Source organism: Nerophis ophidion, linkage group LG01 (genome assembly GCF_033978795.1).
Source record: "Nerophis ophidion isolate RoL-2023_Sa linkage group LG01, RoL_Noph_v1.0, whole genome shotgun sequence".
In the NCBI taxonomy this organism is placed as follows: Eukaryota; Metazoa; Chordata; class Actinopteri; order Syngnathiformes; family Syngnathidae; genus Nerophis; species Nerophis ophidion.
The window spans coordinates 81,846,188-81,863,573 of record NC_084611.1 but is presented as its reverse complement, the minus strand read 5'-3'; the positions used below and the strand labels follow the sequence as shown (position 1 = coordinate 81,863,573).

Sequence of the window (17,386 nt, the reverse complement as noted above, 5' to 3'; positions counted from 1 at the left end):
TGTCTTGCCCAAGGACACAACGGCAGTGACTACGGGAATCGAACCTGCAACCCTCAAGTTGCTGGCACGGCCGCTCTACCAACCGAGCTATGTACACGCTGGACAAGTCACCTCCTCATCGCAGACAAGTGATTCAATTATAAATAGAAGTAATAGTGAACTTAAAGTGCCCTCTTTGGGGATTGTAATGGAGATCCATCTGGATTCATCAACTTAATTCTAAACATTTGTTCACAAAAAAAGAAACCTTTAACATCAATATTTATGGAACATGTCCACAATAAATCTAGCTGTCAACACTGAATATTGTATTTTTGTATTTTTTTTTAACTTACATTTATATTTTGTTGAAGTATCATTCAATACATATATTTATAAAGGATTTTTGAATTGTTGCTATTTTTAGAATATTAAAAAAAAAAATCTCACGTACCCTTGGCATACCTTCAAGTACCCCCATTAGAGAACCACTGCAATAGGGTCCTCTGTCCCAAAGGGACATTCGGTCCCTAATTACCCAGCTTTGTTCAAGTTTGTTGTTGGTCCCGGCAGGAAAAAACTACGTTACCCAGAACCCCCCTCGGTTCCGGACGCACGCTGACGTCATAACGCAAGTGGAAGCCAAGTGGAGGCAGCAACAGCCGGCAGCCATATTGCTCAGTCAAGTCGGCTTCTGCACTTTGCTTGGGTGTCTTTTTTCCCCCCCTCCCTTAAATCGCCTCCTTGTATTTAAAAAAAAAAAAAGAACCAAATATTCCATTTGAGAACCCTCACACTTCTGCCGAGCCTGGACAGCACGTTGTCTCGGATTAAAAAACAACAACATAATGAGTCCAACCGATGCTAAACGAGGGGCTAAACGCAGGAAGAACAAGCGGGGCGGTGGCAGTAGCTGCAGTGCTGTCTGCAATAGCAGCAACGGCGTCGGCAAGGCCGGCCTTCCCTCGGCCCTCGGCTGCGTTGGAGCTCCGACACCTGCCGGCTTCCTAACACCTGCCGGCGGAGGCATCGTCAACGTGGGCTCCATTAACGGAGAGGTAAGCCGGGGGATGTCAAAGCGGGGACGTTATCAAGCAATCTGCCGTGGGCCCCAAACTGATGGGAGATGAGGCAGCGAGCTAACCTGCCTCTTGGGGGCATTTTTATGTCCACCAAAACATTTCAACCTTACTTTCTTACACTTCGTCTGCTCACAAACTGTACCAATTGTGGGCTTAACGCTACCGTAAACATTACAGTGGGACCGACGAGACTACCTTGCCACAGTTAGCTTAAGTTCTTAGCTGCGCCTACATCTACTTATACAACATAAAACACATAGTTATACACTGAAGTGTACTTCGTGGGGACTTTGCTACCAAACTACACATTATCGAATAAAATAGTGTTTTCTTACCACTACAATCCCAAAGATAAACACCAATGCTAGCCGATAATGCTAAGTGCTACTCTCTTGTATGGGCCTTGGCTGTCTTCTCACTGAGGTTTGACCTGACAATGTTTATTATTGCTACTTTTGAGTTTTTATGCATAAAACACATCACCCTCACAACCACAAAATGTCACACTGACTGCATCTACTATGTATAATGTAATAAAGAACATTTAAGATTACACTTGCTTTCAAAAAGCTGCAGCCCCAAAAGGTAAATAATGGGAATGATAAGAAGGTAAATAATAGGAATGATAATAAATACTATATTTAACTCCTTTAGAACACAGGTGACTGTGTACATGTGAATAATTTTAAATAAAACAATTTTTAGGTGTGTGTGAGCATTGTCGCCAATGTTTTAGTTTGCTACAAAATTACATATCGAAGAATAAAATAGTGTTTCCTTACCACTACAATCCCAAAGATAAACACCAATGCTAGCTGATAATGCTAAGTGCTACTCTCTTGTATGGGCCTTGGCTGTCTTCTCACTGAGGTTTGACCTGACAATGTTTATTATTGCTACTTTTGAGTTTCTATGCATAAAACACATCACCCTCACAACCACAAAATGTCACACTGACTGCATCTACTATACATAATGTAATAAAGAACATTTAAGATTACACCTGCTTTCAAAAAGCTGCAGCCCCAAAAGGTAAATAATGGGAATGATAAGAAGGTAAATAATAGGAATGATAATAAATACTATATTTAACTCCTTTAGAACACAGGTGTCTGTGTACATGTGAAGAATTTAAAACAAAACAATTTTTAGGTGTGTGTGAGCATTGTCGCCAATGTTTTAGTTTGCTACAAAATTACATATCGAAGAATAAAATAGTGTTTTCTTACCACTGCAATCCCAAAGATAAACACCAATGCTAGCTGATAATGCTAAGTGCTACTCTTGTATGGGCCTTGGCTGTCTTCTCACTGATGTTTGACCTGACAATGTTTATTATTGCTACTTTTGAGTTTTTATGCATAAAACACATCACCCTCACAACCACAAAATGTCACACTGACTGCCTCTACTATACGTAATGTAATGAAGGACATTTAAGATTACACCTGCTTTCAAAAAGCTGCAGCCCCAAAAGGTAAATAATGGGAATGATAATAAATACTATATTTAACTCCTTTAGAACACAGGTGGCTGTGTACATGTGAACAATTTAAAATAAAACAATTTTTAGGTGTGTGTGAGCATTGTCGCCAATGTTTTAGTTTGCTACAAAATTACATATCGAAGAATAAAATAGTGTTTTCTTACCACTACAATCCCAAAGATAAACACCAATGCTAGCCGATAATGCTAAGTGCTACTCTCTTGTATGGGCCTTGGCTGTCTTCTCACTGAGGTTTGACCTGACAATGTTTATTATTGCTACTTTTGAGTTTCTATGCATAAAACACACCACCCTCACAACCACAAAATGTCACACTGACTGCATCTACTATGTAAATTGTAATAAAGAACATTTAAGATTACACCTGCTTTCAAAAAGCTGCAGCCCCAAAAGGTAAATAATGGGAATGATAAGAAGGTAGTTAAATAGGAATGATAATAAATACTATATTTAACTCCTTTAGAACACAGGTGGCTATGTACATGTGAAGAATTTAAAATAAAACAATTTTTAGGTGTGTGTGAGCATTGTCGCCAATGTTTTAGTTTGCTACAAAATTACATATCGAAGAATAAAATAGTGTTTTCTTACCACTGCAATCCCAAAGATAAACACCAATGCTAGCCGATAATGCTAAGTGCTACTCTCTTGTATGGGCCTTGGCTGTCTTCTCACTGAGGTTTGACCTGACAATGTTTATTATTGCTACTTTAGAGTTTTTATGCATAAAACACATCACCCTCACAACCACAAAATGTCACACTGACTGCATCTACTATGTACAATGTAATAAAGAACATTTAAGATTACACCTGCTTTCAAAAAGCTGCAGCCCCAAAAGGTAAATAATGGGAATGATAAGAAGGTAAATTATAGGATTTATACTAAATACTATATTTAACTCCTTTAGAACACAGGTGGCTGTGTACATGTGAAGAATTTAAAATAAAACAATTTTTAGGTGTGTGTGAGCATTGTCGCCAATGTTTTAGTTTGCTACAAAATTACATATCGAAGAATAAAATAGTGTTTTCTTACCACCACAATCCCAAAGATAAACACCAATGCTAGCTGATAATGCTAAGTGCTACTCTTGTATGGGCCTTGGCTGTCTTCTCACTGATGTTTGACCTGACAATGTTTATTATTGCTACTTTTGAGTTTTTATGCATAAAACACATCACCCTCACAACCACAAAATGTCACACTGACTGCCTCTACTATACGTAATGTAATGAAGAACATTTAAGATTACACCTGCTTTCAAAAAGCTGCAGCCCCAAAAGGTAAATAATGGGAATGATAATAAATACTATATTTAACTCCTTTAGAACACAGGTGGCTGTGTACATGTGAACAATTTAAAATAAAACAATTTTTAGGTGTGTGTGAGCATTGTCGCCAATGTTTTAGTTTGCTACAAAATTACATATCGAAGAATAAAATAGTGTTTTCTTACCACTACAATCCCAAAGATAAACACCAATGCTAGCCGATAATGCTAAGTGCTACTCTCTTGTATGGGCCTTGGCTGTCTTCTCACTGAGGTTTGACCTGACAATGTTTATTATTGCTACTTTTGAGTTTCTATGCATAAAACACACCACCCTCACAACCACAAAATGTCACACTGACTGCATCTACTATGTAAATTGTAATAAAGAACATTTAAGATTACACCTGCTTTCAAAAAGCTGCAGCCCCAAAAGGTAAATAATGGGAATGATAAGAAGGTAGTTAAATAGGAATGATAATAAATACTATATTTAACTCCTTTAGAACACAGGTGGCTATGTACATGTGAAGAATTTAAAATAAAACAATTTTTAGGTGTGTGTGAGCATTGTCGCCAATGTTTTAGTTTGCTACAAAATTACATATCGAAGAATAAAATAGTGTTTTCTTACCACTGCAATCCCAAAGATAAACACCAATGCTAGCCGATAATGCTAAGTGCTACTCTCTTGTATGGGCCTTGGCTGTCTTCTCACTGAGGTTTGACCTGACAATGTTTATTATTGCTACTTTAGAGTTTTTATGCATAAAACACATCACCCTCACAACCACAAAATGTCACACTGACTGCATCTACTATGTACAATGTAATAAAGAACATTTAAGATTACACCTGCTTTCAAAAAGCTGCAGCCCCAAAAGGTAAATAATGGGAATGATAAGAAGGTAAATTATAGGATTTATACTAAATACTATATTTAACTCCTTTAGAACACAGGTGGCTGTGTACATGTGAAGAATTTAAAATAAAACAATTTTTAGGTGTGTGTGAGCATTGTCGCCAATGTTTTAGTTTGCTACAAAATTACATATCGAAGAATAAAATAGTGTTTTCTTACCACCACAATCCCAAAGATAAACACCAATGCTAGCTGATAATGCTAAGTGCTACTCTTTTGTATGGGCCTTGGCTGTCTTCTCACTGAGGTTTGACCTGACAATGTTTATTATTGCTACTTTTGAGTTTTTATGCATAAAACACATCACCCTCACAACCACAAAATGTCACACTGACTGCATCTACTATACATAATGTAATAAAGAACATTTAAGATTACACTTGCTTTCAAAAAGCTGCAGCCCCAAAAGGTAAATAATGGGAATGATAAGAAGGTAAATAATAGGAATGATAATAAATACTATATTTAACTCCTTTAGAACACAGGTGACTGTGTACATGTGAATAATTTTAAATAAAACAATTTTTAGGTGTGTGTGAGCATTGTCGCCAATGTTTTAGTTTGCTACAAAATTACATATCGAAGAATAAAATAGTGTTTCCTTACCACTACAATCCCAAAGATAAACACCAATGCTAGCTGATAATGCTAAGTGCTACTCTCTTGTATGGGCCTTGGCTGTCTTCTCACTGAGGTTTGACCTGACAATGTTTATTATTGCTACTTTTGAGTTTCTATGCATAAAACACATCACCCTCACAACCACAAAATGTCACACTGACTGCATCTACTATACATAATGTAATAAAGAACATTTAAGATTACACCTGCTTTCAAAAAGCTGCAGCCCCAAAAGGTAAATAATGGGAATGATAAGAAGGTAAATAATAGGAATGATAATAAATACTATATTTAACTCCTTTAGAACACAGGTGTCTGTGTACATGTGAAGAATTTAAAATAAAACAATTTTTAGGTGTGTGTGAGCATTGTCGCCAATGTTTTAGTTTGCTACAAAATTACATATCGAAGAATAAAATAGTGTTTTCTTACCACTGCAATCCCAAAGATAAACACCAATGCTAGCTGATAATGCTAAGTGCTACTCTTGTATGGGCCTTGGCTGTCTTCTCACTGATGTTTGACCTGACAATGTTTATTATTGCTACTTTTGAGTTTTTATGCATAAAACACATCACCCTCACAACCACAAAATGTCACACTGACTGCCTCTACTATACGTAATGTAATGAAGAACATTTAAGATTACACCTGCTTTCAAAAAGCTGCAGCCCCAAAAGGTAAATAATGGGAATGATAATAAATACTATATTTAACTCCTTTAGAACACAGGTGGCTGTGTACATGTGAACAATTTAAAATAAAACAATTTTTAGGTGTGTGTGAGCATTGTCGCCAATGTTTTAGTTTGCTACAAAATTACATATCGAAGAATAAAATAGTGTTTTCTTACCACTACAATCCCAAAGATAAACACCAATGCTAGCCGATAATGCTAAGTGCTACTCTCTTGTATGGGCCTTGGCTGTCTTCTCACTGAGGTTTGACCTGACAATGTTTATTATTGCTACTTTTGAGTTTCTATGCATAAAACACACCACCCTCACAACCACAAAATGTCACACTGACTGCATCTACTATGTAAATTGTAATAAAGAACATTTAAGATTACACCTGCTTTCAAAAAGCTGCCGCCCCAAAAGGTAAATAATGGGAATGATAAGAAGGTAAATAATAGGAATGATAATAAATACTATATTTAACTCCTTTAGAACACAGGTGGCTATGTACATGTGAAGAATTTAAAATAAAACAATTTTTAGGTGTGTGTGAGCATTGTCGCCAATGTTTTAGTTTGCTACAAAATTACATATCGAAGAATAAAATAGTGTTTTCTTACCACTGCAATCCCAAAGATAAACACCAATGCTAGCCGATAATGCTAAGTGCTACTCTCTTGTATGGGCCTTGGCTGTCTTCTCACTGAGGTTTGACCTGACAATGTTTATTATTGCTACTTTTGAGTTTTTATGCATAAAACACATCACCCTCACAACCACAAAATGTCACACTGACTGCATCTACTATACATAATGTAATAAAGAGCATTTAAGATTACACCTGCTTTCAAAAACCTGCAGCCCCAAAAGGTAAATAATGGGAATGATAAGAAGGTAAATAATAGGAATGATAATAAATACTATATTTAACTCCTTTAGAACACAGGTGGCTATGTACATGTGAAGAATTTAAAATAAAACAATTTTTAGGTGTGTGTGAGCATTGTCGCCAATGTTTTAGTTTGCTACAAAATTACATATCGAAGAATAAAATAGTGTTTTCTTACCACTGCAATCCCAAAGATAAACACCAATGCTAGCCGATAATGCTAAGTGCTACTCTCTTGTCTGGGCCTTGGCTGTCTTCTCACTTAGGTTTGACCTAACAATGTTTATTATTGCTACTTTTGAGTTTTTATGTATAAAACACATCACCCTCACAACCACAAAATGTCACACTAACTGCATCTACTATACCAGGGGTCTGCAACCCGCGGCTCCGGAGCCGCATGCGGGTCTTTGATCACTCTGATGTGGCTCAGCTGCTAAATTGCCGACCCCAACGACTATTCCGTGAGGTTTCCGGATTTTAGTGCCTCTCTCAGAAATCACCCGGGGATAACATTCTCCAGTTTTCACCTGAACTACAATATTGAGGGTGTGCAGTGATGGCAATATCTTTAACCTTCTCTACAACATGTCGTCGTGCCCACTTTTACATCACGCGACCTGCGTGTCGACTGGTCATTTTATGTTCAGCCTCTGTTAGCACACGAAAGCGACTGCAACGCATACTTAGTCAATAGCCATACAGGTTACACTGATGGTTGTAATACAAACAACTTTAACACTCTTACTAATATGCATCACACTGTGAACCCACACCAAACACATTTTGGGAGAACATCGGCACTGTAACACAACATAAACACAAAAGAACAAATACCCAGAATTCAAAGCATCCCTACTCTTCCGGGCTACATCAGCACCAAACCCCGCTCCCTCCAACTCTGCCCACCTTAACCGACGCACGGAGGGGCTTGGGGGATTTCGTGCTAGCGGGGTGTATAATGTAGCCTGGAAAAGTGGGATGCATGGGATTCTGGGTATTTGTTCTTCTGTGTTTATGTTGTGTTACAGTGTCAATGTTGTCCCAAAATTGTTTGTCATTCTTGTTTGGTGTGGATTCACAGTGTGGTGCATATTAGTAAGTGTTAAAGTTGTTTATATCACAACCCTCAGTAACCTGTATGGCTGTTGAACAAGTATGCCTTGCAATCGTTTGCGTGTGTCAGCAGAAGCCTCGTACGACATGTGTCTCAGCTGGCAAGATGATTGGACGTGTTGTAGAGGGCGTCAAAGGCAGGACCTACATAGGTTGCCCTTATTATTGTTAATCGAGGGAAATTCTGCAAGCATTCGCGAGAATGGTTGATCTGACATTCGGTAGTCTCTCGGAATATTCGGGATGGTTGGCAAGTGTGATGCTGTCAAGCGGCATTCATATAAAACTCGCGGGCCCCACTATCATTAAATTTTCATATTAAGGTGCGGGCGGCGTGTCTGAGACCCCTGGTTTATACGTAGCACAAAGTAAAAAAAACTGTATGCCGTGTTATTTCATTTTAAATTTCAAAAGAGTTTTGTGGCTCCCATTGTTTTCTTTATTTTGTGAAACAGGTCAAAATGGCTCTTTGAGTGGTAAAGGTTGCCAACCCCTGTACTATATACTCTTGTATGGGCCTTGGCTCTCTTCTCACTAAAGTTTGACCTGACAGTGTTTCTTATTGCTACTTTTGAGTTTTTATGCATAAAAAACATCACCCTCACAACCACCAAGTGGTACAAATGTCACACTGACTGCTTCTATTAGGTATAATGTAAACGAACATTTAAGATTACACCTGCTTTCAAAAGGCTGCAGCCCCAAAAGGTAAATAAATAGGAATGATAACAAATATTAACAGAAGTGATATCTCCTGTTAGTATTTGAACTCCACCGTTAGAACACAGGTGTCTGTGTATATGTGAACAATTTAAAAATTGAATGTTTTTAGGTGTGTTTGCTACACACAAAACTACACATTGAAAAATAAAATAGTGTTTTCTTACCATTACAATCCCAAAGATAAACACCAATGCGAGCTAATAATGCTAACTGCTACACTCTTGTGTGGGCCTTGGCTCTCCTCTCACTAAGGTTTGACTTGACAATGTTTATTATTGCTACTTTTGATTTTTTATGCATAAAAAACGTCACCCTCACAACCACCAAGTGGTACAAATGTCACACTGACTGCTTCTATTAGGCATAATGGAAAGGAACATTTAAGATTACACCTGCTAGCAAAATGCTGCAGCCGCAAAAGGTAAATAAATAGGAATGATAACAAATACTAACAGGAGTTCTAACGCCTGTTTGTTTTTGAATTCCACTATTAGAACACAGGTGGCTGTGTATATGTGAACAATTTTAAATTTGATTTTTTAAGGTGTTTGTGAGCATTGCCGCCAACGTTTTAGTAAAATAAGTAGTCCCAAAAGTTGCCAGAAGTTCCTAAATTATGTCATCTATTTAGCATAATTGGCCATTTCCTGTGCACTTGTTCAGAGGTCGTGAACCTGTTTCGTGTATACCGCCTTCTCCGATTTCATATCAACATTGCAATATAACTGAATGTTGCAACTAGGGTCATACGTTACATCAGTACTAATGAACTAGTACCGCGGTATTAATTAATTTTAAAAAAGTAGTACTGAGGATCCGGAAATTATTCGCAGAGCTTCACTTTTTCCACATTTTGTTGTTACACAACTTTGCCTTATTCCAAAATGGAATTAATTCATTTTTGACCTCAGCATTCTACACGGAATACTCTATAATGACAATGTGAAAAGTTGTTCTTTTTTTTTTATTGTGCAAATTTATCAAAAATGAAAATAAAACACATTTACGTAAGCATTCACAGCATTTGCTCAATACTTTGTTGATGCACCCTATGCAGCGATTACAGCCTCAAGTATTTTGAATACGATGCCACAAGCTTGGAACACCTATCTCCGGGCAATTTTGCCCATTCCTCTTTGCAGCACCTCTCAAGCTCCATCTGGTTGGATGGGAAGTGTCGGTTTCCATCCAGGTTGTCTTCACCAATCCATCAATCAGGCCAGTTTGGTAGCCAGATGGAAAAAGGTGTCCAAAATGCACCTGAAAGACTCTCAGACCATAAGAAACAAAGTGCTGTGTTCTGATGAGACGAAGATTGAAACTCTTTGGATGGAATGCCAGGTGTCATGTTTGGAGGAAAGCAGGCACCTCTCATCACCAGGCCAATACCATCCCTACAATGAAGCATGGTGGTGGCAGCACCATGGTGTGGGGATGTTTTTCAGCGTCAGGAACTGGGAGACTAGTCGGGATAGAGGGAAAGATGAATGCAGAAATGTACAGCGACATCCTGCTTGAAAACCAAATCTTTCCATCCAGCTTGATGGAGCTTGAGAGGTGCTATTAAGAGTAATGGGCAAAACTGCCCAAAGATAGGCATGCCAAGCTTGTGGCATCGTATTAAAAAATACCTTAGGCTGTAATTTCTGCCAAAGGTGCATCAAAAAAGTGTTAAGCAAAGGGTCTGAATACTTAGTACATGTAATTGTTTTTTTTTTAATCTAGGGCTGGGCGATATGGCCTTTTTTTTAATATCTCAATACTTTTAGGCCATATCGCGATACGCAATATATATCTCGATATTTTGCCTTAGCCTTGAATTAACACTTGATGCATATAATCACACCAGTATGATGATTCTATGTGTCTACATTAAAACATTCTTTTTCATACTGCATCGATATATGCTCATTTTTAACTTTCATGCAGAGAGGGAAACCACAACTAAGTCAATAGACCAAAACTATATTTATTAAACAGTTATTAAGGAGTGGCACAAACATTCATGTCATTTCCAAAACACAAGGTGCAAGATTGTCAGAGACATTTTTAAAAAATCTATTAGTGCACTTTTGTGCATGATGTCACTAAGATGACATATCAAAACAACACTAAATTAAAGTGCACTTTTTGTACAGAATGCCACTAGAATAGTTTAAAACAAAGTGCACTTTTGTGCATGATGTCACACAAGATATTTCAATAACTGCCAAATAAAACTGAGCTGCATAATAGGAAATCAAATAGGGTATTTCCTTCGCTATGTGGTAGGTTACTGCAGACATTATCTCCTTTTGTTGTTGACTATTTTTTTCATACAGTGTTGATTTGGAAATGTTTGCCTCGGCATTTTGTGGGTGTGGGCGTGTGGCACCGAATGCTGTTGACATGCGGAGAATTCACTCTTCATTCTCTAGCAGGTGACTTTTCAAATGATGCTACATATTAACAGTAATTCTACTTTTTTGTAGCAACACCTTTGCCCCACACTTGACAAATTACGGTTGTCTGTTCGACATATTCCCACTTGAAGCCAACCCACCGCCAGACGATGGCCCCCCTGCTGTGTTTCTTGGGAATTAATTCTTCCTTCATTTTGTTACCAGATTCGCACCTTCTTTCTCTCGTATTACCACTCGCACGGCTCCGTTAGCATCACAGCTAACATTACCCATGCTACTACCTCTCTGCTCCGCGAGGGCTTATACGTATGTGACGTATGACGTGACAGTATGTGACGTATTTCAGAAAGTGCACTTGCTGTCTGTGAGAAGGAGACAGTAGAAAGAGTGGGAAGAGCCTGCAGTGTAATGCCAGCAGCTTAAAGCAACTGCGTGAGAACGTATACTCGAATATCACGATATAGTAATTTTCTATATCGCTCAGAGACAAACCCGCAATATATCGAGTATATACCGACATATCGCCCAGCCCTCTTTAAAACCTTATTTCCTCTTCATCAACCGTGTTTGTAGGTTGCATATTCAGATATGGCAAGCAGAAAAATTGCTTTTGTGAATGTGGTGTTTTTCAGATTTCGTAACTGGAGTGTTATAGCCCAGCTGTGACGTCATTCCCAGTTTACATAGTAAATTGGAACGCACCATTAGTCAGCGAGCATTGTTGTTGTCCGCCGAGTTGACGCCGAAAACACTGCCCCTAGTGTTTCAGTAGAGAATTGCACAGCACACACTCAAACCGATATAAGGATCAAGGCGCTGTGACTCAGCTACACAACTTTTCCAAAGTCTCCAAGAAGAGTCTGCAGTTTACTGACAGGGACCAACGTGCAGCAACGTCCAAACGCTCCCACAACCAAACGCAACTGCGAAATACGGCAAATTCAAAATGCTGCAATCACAGAAATGTGGCGCTGCGCAAAAAATAAAACAATTCCGCTAATTGAAAATGCACACGCAAACACCCTTACAGCCAAGTGTTGACAAAAGTCAAGTGTACCTTTTCTTTTAAATCCTGCTTCAGCTGCCTTTTCTTCTGAGCATCACGCCCATGTCTTTTAAAGACACGTCCCTAAGGTCCGTCTCTCCTGGTAGCCTGGCTATGTCGGCGTTTGCTTGCTTCTGTGTTTGAACGTTGCTGCTCGCAAGCCCCTGTCGTCTTGGGTAACACAAGAAGACATTAAACAGATGGTCTAATATAATACACCCTTTAAAAAGTAGCTGCAATTGTATGCTTTCTACCTTAAATTGGCAAATACTTGTCCGTGTGAATATTATTTAACTTTTATATTTATTGTTATCATGCAGCTTAAAGCAAACAGCATCACGCCACAGTTCACAGAAGGACCGGTGAACGCTGACTTCTCTGGAGTTCTTCAGGTACGTTTGCTTTGTATGTTTAGTCAGTCTGCAAAGCAAGCTTGCATCTTAAAGGGGAAATGCACTTTTTTGGGACTTTTGCATATCACTCATAACTATATGTGAGACATACACACATTAACTTTTTTTTTTTTAATGTATTCTAACTCAAATAAACAAAGTCAGCTTACAATGGAGCCAATTAGACCCAAGAACATACAACAATTCTTCTCAAAAAAAGAGGAGAAATATAATCTTAGAGAAAAATTTAATTTAAAACATTTGTATGCACGTACGACACTTAAGACCTTCAGTATATCAGTATGTGGAATTAAATTATGGAATGGATTAAGCAAAGCGATCAAACAATGTACTAATATGATCCACTTCAAGAAACTTTTCAAACTAAAAGTGTTTACAAACTACAAAGAAGAAGAACCATGATAAACATTCTCAATTTATTTCATTTATCCATTCATTCCTTCTCAAAATAATCTTACTTATCTCATCATATGAAATATGACTTACTCCACCAATTATTATTATTGAATAATTATTATTATTAATTTTTATTGTGATTACTTATGGAGTATATTGTGAATAAATTGAGAACAGGAAGTGAACAAAAAGTTTTAGCAACTGTTATGTAAAAGAAAAGGGGTAGGATTAAATAAGCTCTGCTTCTTCCTACTCCTTTTTGGACATGTTGAAAAGAAAAACTGGAAATTGTGATGTATCATGTTTTATACTTGCATGTTCGAAATAAACTCAAACTCAATTAGATTCCCTCTATTCCGCCTATACAGTGCTCAAAAACCTCTGTTTTATATAAATGTTGTAAGAATATATGTAATGTAGTAACATTCATAACAACATGTAATATTTACATTTTTTGTTTATCTTAAGCGTACAGTGACGTATTAATTTCACAGACGCATCACAACGTTTGTTATTCCCTTCAACAACTACTTATGACAAACTTCATGAGGGACAACAAAGACTACTTTGGGACAAATGATGATCCAAAAACTTGTATTTTTGAGCCTGAATATAAAGAGGATGATCTACAAGTTTAAGAAACTGAGCGATAACCAGACCCAGCAAGTAGCAGGATTGCTAAGTGCTAAACAAGAAATACATACTACGAACATAAAAAACACAACCACTGTACAATGACTGCTCTCACTGGGTTGCTTGATGGGATGTTTATTTCTTCCTGTTTCGGTGACGATGTAATGTAATTCACCCAGAAATAAAAAAGTGGGTATAAATTGAATGTCACAGTTGACCAATTTATTGGATTATGTCCACAACCTTTTACTATCCAGGGGAGTTTTTTTATGTTTTATAATCTAAAATTCACTTTTACCAACTTAGAGATGATGCAGAAACTCGCCGACTCAATATGTCAATATAGCAGCTAAAGCTAGTTAGTTCTCTGTGATCACAGCACCACTAAAAGTAAGTTTGTCTACAGTAATTCTTAAAATAACAATATCGCTCATACTTGGTTAATATTCAGGTCACGATCTGTAAATGGAGTATTGTTAACGTTTTTTGTATGTTTTTTTTTAGAAGGCTTTGTGGGCGGAATAGTGCACTCCCTTCAGCTGCATTATTAGCCATCTCGCAATTGCCATATTTTACCACTTATATGTTCATGCCTACCATAGGGATTCTAAATGATATGCAAAATTAAAAAAGTGCAAATCCACTTTAAATTGTTCCTTGATAGAATGTTGTATTTGTGTATGATTGCTAGAAGAGGATCAAGTTGCGTGGTCATTGCCGCAATATTTTAGAAAAATGTTGGCACTTAATCAAATGTGTAGTGTATGTGTGTTTAGTCTATAGCAGCACACTTTATGGGGTCTCAATAGCAACACTGGCCGCGTCAGGGCTATCGAAGCTTTAATCCGAAGGATGCAGGCGCCTACTTTCCTCTGTAGTGCCTTGACTCAACGCACATGCAATGTTTTAAGGCACATTTTAACATTCTTTACTGTCACAAAATTGTAAAAAGGCAACCAGTCATTTGTGACTTAAGAGAAAATATACTTTAAGGTTGTGTGATATGAATAGTATAAATTTGGCCAACGGTAGAGATTTTAATAATATCGCGGTAATGTATGTTGATGATACATTCGAGCTGTGTCTCGCAAATGTGACAGCGACCAGTGAACGAATAACGCAATGTAGCGTTCTCGCTCGAGGCTAACATCTCTCCACAGTGCAAAACCACTTCTAAATCGGCAATCCTCGCCTCTGGCGGAAAATAATCTATGGTTCTTACAATTATCATCCCTGGGGGAAGAGGTATAGCTAAGCTCGCAACACCACACAACGTAGGAGGATACGGTAAGCTGGAGCTCTTGAATGTAAACAGAGGTGGGCAGATCGATACAGACTATAGTATACGCTCTATTGCTGTTTATATATCATATTTTTTATTATCAAAACATCTTATCGTATTTTTTATTGTTTACAATCTCAGGAAATACATTTTTGAACACAGGAAGGTAAAGGCAAAAACCTAATAATTTAGGTCAGAGAAATTAGTAGGAACTAGTTTAGATATTTGTTTGATATTGCCAACCGCCATACACTGTTTTTGCATTGAAATCACCAAGACTGTCCCTTTAACTCCTTGGTATTGGTTCAATACTGACATTTGTTGAATCACCCAAAACTAATGTAAAGTATTCAAACAGAAGAATAAGCGCTTATTACATTTTCACAGACGTGCAGATGGAAACACGTCACCAGCTATTAACAGTCAATTAGCAATTAGAATAATGATAGTTTTGAGAAAACAAAACTGTAAATGACGCAACGTGTTGCAGCGTACATCAGTAGCCAAATTAGGAGATTTTGTAATGGTTTTATTATCATTTATATGCCAAATAATATATTGTGATAAATATTGTCATATAGATTTTAAGCCATATCGCCCATGCCTAATATACTGTATATATTCTTCTAACACTGCTTGTTGACGCTGCTGCTCCTTCTTTGGGAATAAGGTGACATCTGGTCTGTTCCAGGGTTAAGCCGTCACCATAAAACATGTCTTAACCGTACACGTTGTGTTTAAAGTCACACTGTGATGCATTATCAATGAGTCTGTGTTTACGATGGTAAACATTCTATACTTTGCTTACTTCTTGGTTTTCTCCCTCTTTTACCGCTGCTTCAAGTTCCAAATGAATGTGTTCGCTAACACACGCGTCCACTCTTGTTCGCTCTGCCATCTCCTGGAATCCACACCCCCCATCCCTGTAGACGCCGTTCACGTTCGGCTTGAACCAGCGGGCTCCGTACACCGCCGGCGATCGCTGCCTCCTGTGCCGATGCGAACGCAGCAAAGACGCCCTCCGTCCGTCAGAGGCGGGCGGCCCCGACCAGAACGGCGTGTCGGAAGGCGGCCAGACGCCGAGCGGCCTCCAGCTGCCCCTGTGGGTGTGCTCCGACTGCAGACGCACCGTGGAGAAGGAGGACCGACACCCTCCGCTGGAGCAGTCACTGGGGGTGAGTCACCTGATGGCAGGGCTCTGGTTGCTTATACATTCCGCCGCTTTTGCTGCTTTCAAGTAAAGAAGGTACAAATACCTCTCCAAGCTTACAAGGCTCTACCACAAAGTGTTCCAGCTGAATGACAATGAATATAAACAAGAAACACGACTCAGCTTGTCTTTATTTTTTAAAGTAATCATTTGACTGGCAAACTACTTTTGATCATTAAACGTTAATTTTTTTTTAACCCAATAACTTTTTGTTGGGGATATATATTACTATATATCTTTTCATCCAGTCGAAACTGTAAATACAGATGCAGTTTACATAGTTTTTTTTAGGGTTTACTCACACCAGGCCAGTCCTAACGGCACTTAGACTTCCTTTTTATTGTCCATCCATCCATTTTGTACCGCTTATTCCCTTTTGGGGTTGCGGGGGGCGCTGGCGCCTATCTCAGCTACAATCAATCAGTTATTCAAATTTAAACTTCACAGTACAGATAAGAACAACATTTTGTTGCATTAGCTCATGGTAGTGCAGGAAAAAAAGGTATAAGGTGCAGATATAAATAGATTAATATACAGATAAATTTGTTGCACTTTTTCATATTCATCCAGGTTTATGAATGTATGTTATATTGTCTTTATATTCCAGCAGGTCAATCCATTTTGGGGGGGAATTGAGGGGCTAATTATGATGTTTCTAAGAGTCTCACGGCCTGTGCGAAGAAGCTGTTACAGAACCTCTTTCTAGAGTCCAGCAGTGAAAACCGTCCTTGGTGGGGGGTGGGAGGAGTCTCTGCAGATTTTCAGAGCCCTGGTCAGGCAGCGGCTTTTTGCGATCTCCTTAACACCCACTCAATGTACAGTACGTTGGGTTGTGTGAGCACTGAGCACCTTATTTTGGTACGATTGCAAGCGAAGGTTTACTGCGCTGTACAACCGGATGTTGTGATGATGTAATCGATACACACAGGATTGCCTAGAGCAGGGACATGTCTGCGATGTGGACTTCCTTTAATGTATCCAAGATATACCCACGGACAGTGAACTACAGAATGTGTAATGTGCAAATATTAAGAGAACAGTGGCGCTCTTTTCAGGACAGAGAGGGGAGATCTATGGATAACGGGAAGGAAGTCTGACGTCAAGCTCGCTGCAGCTCTCGCTGTTACGTCGCTTACATGGAGCAACAATTATTAAATGGTGCAAAATATATAGGGTAATACTAATTAAGCAGAACTCTGTGTTTAAATGTATA

At 38.4% G+C, this 17,386-nt stretch overlaps 1 protein-coding gene across 2 annotated transcripts in view; it reads left to right on the top strand.

Annotated features, from left to right (window-relative positions):
- Positions 1–608: 608 nt before the first annotated feature.
- fam193a (family with sequence similarity 193 member A) overlaps positions 609–17,386 on the top strand; it is a 57,183-nt gene continuing 40,405 nt past the window's right edge. For both annotated transcript variants that reach the window (XM_061913218.1, XM_061913209.1), the window contains exons 1-3: positions 609–1,037; positions 12,560–12,631; positions 15,893–16,138. In XM_061913218.1, coding sequence (XP_061769202.1) covers positions 828–1,037; positions 12,560–12,631; positions 15,893–16,138 — 528 coding nt within the window. In that variant the 5' untranslated portion in view covers positions 609–827. The remainder of the gene's footprint in view (positions 1,038–12,559; positions 12,632–15,892; positions 16,139–17,386) is intronic.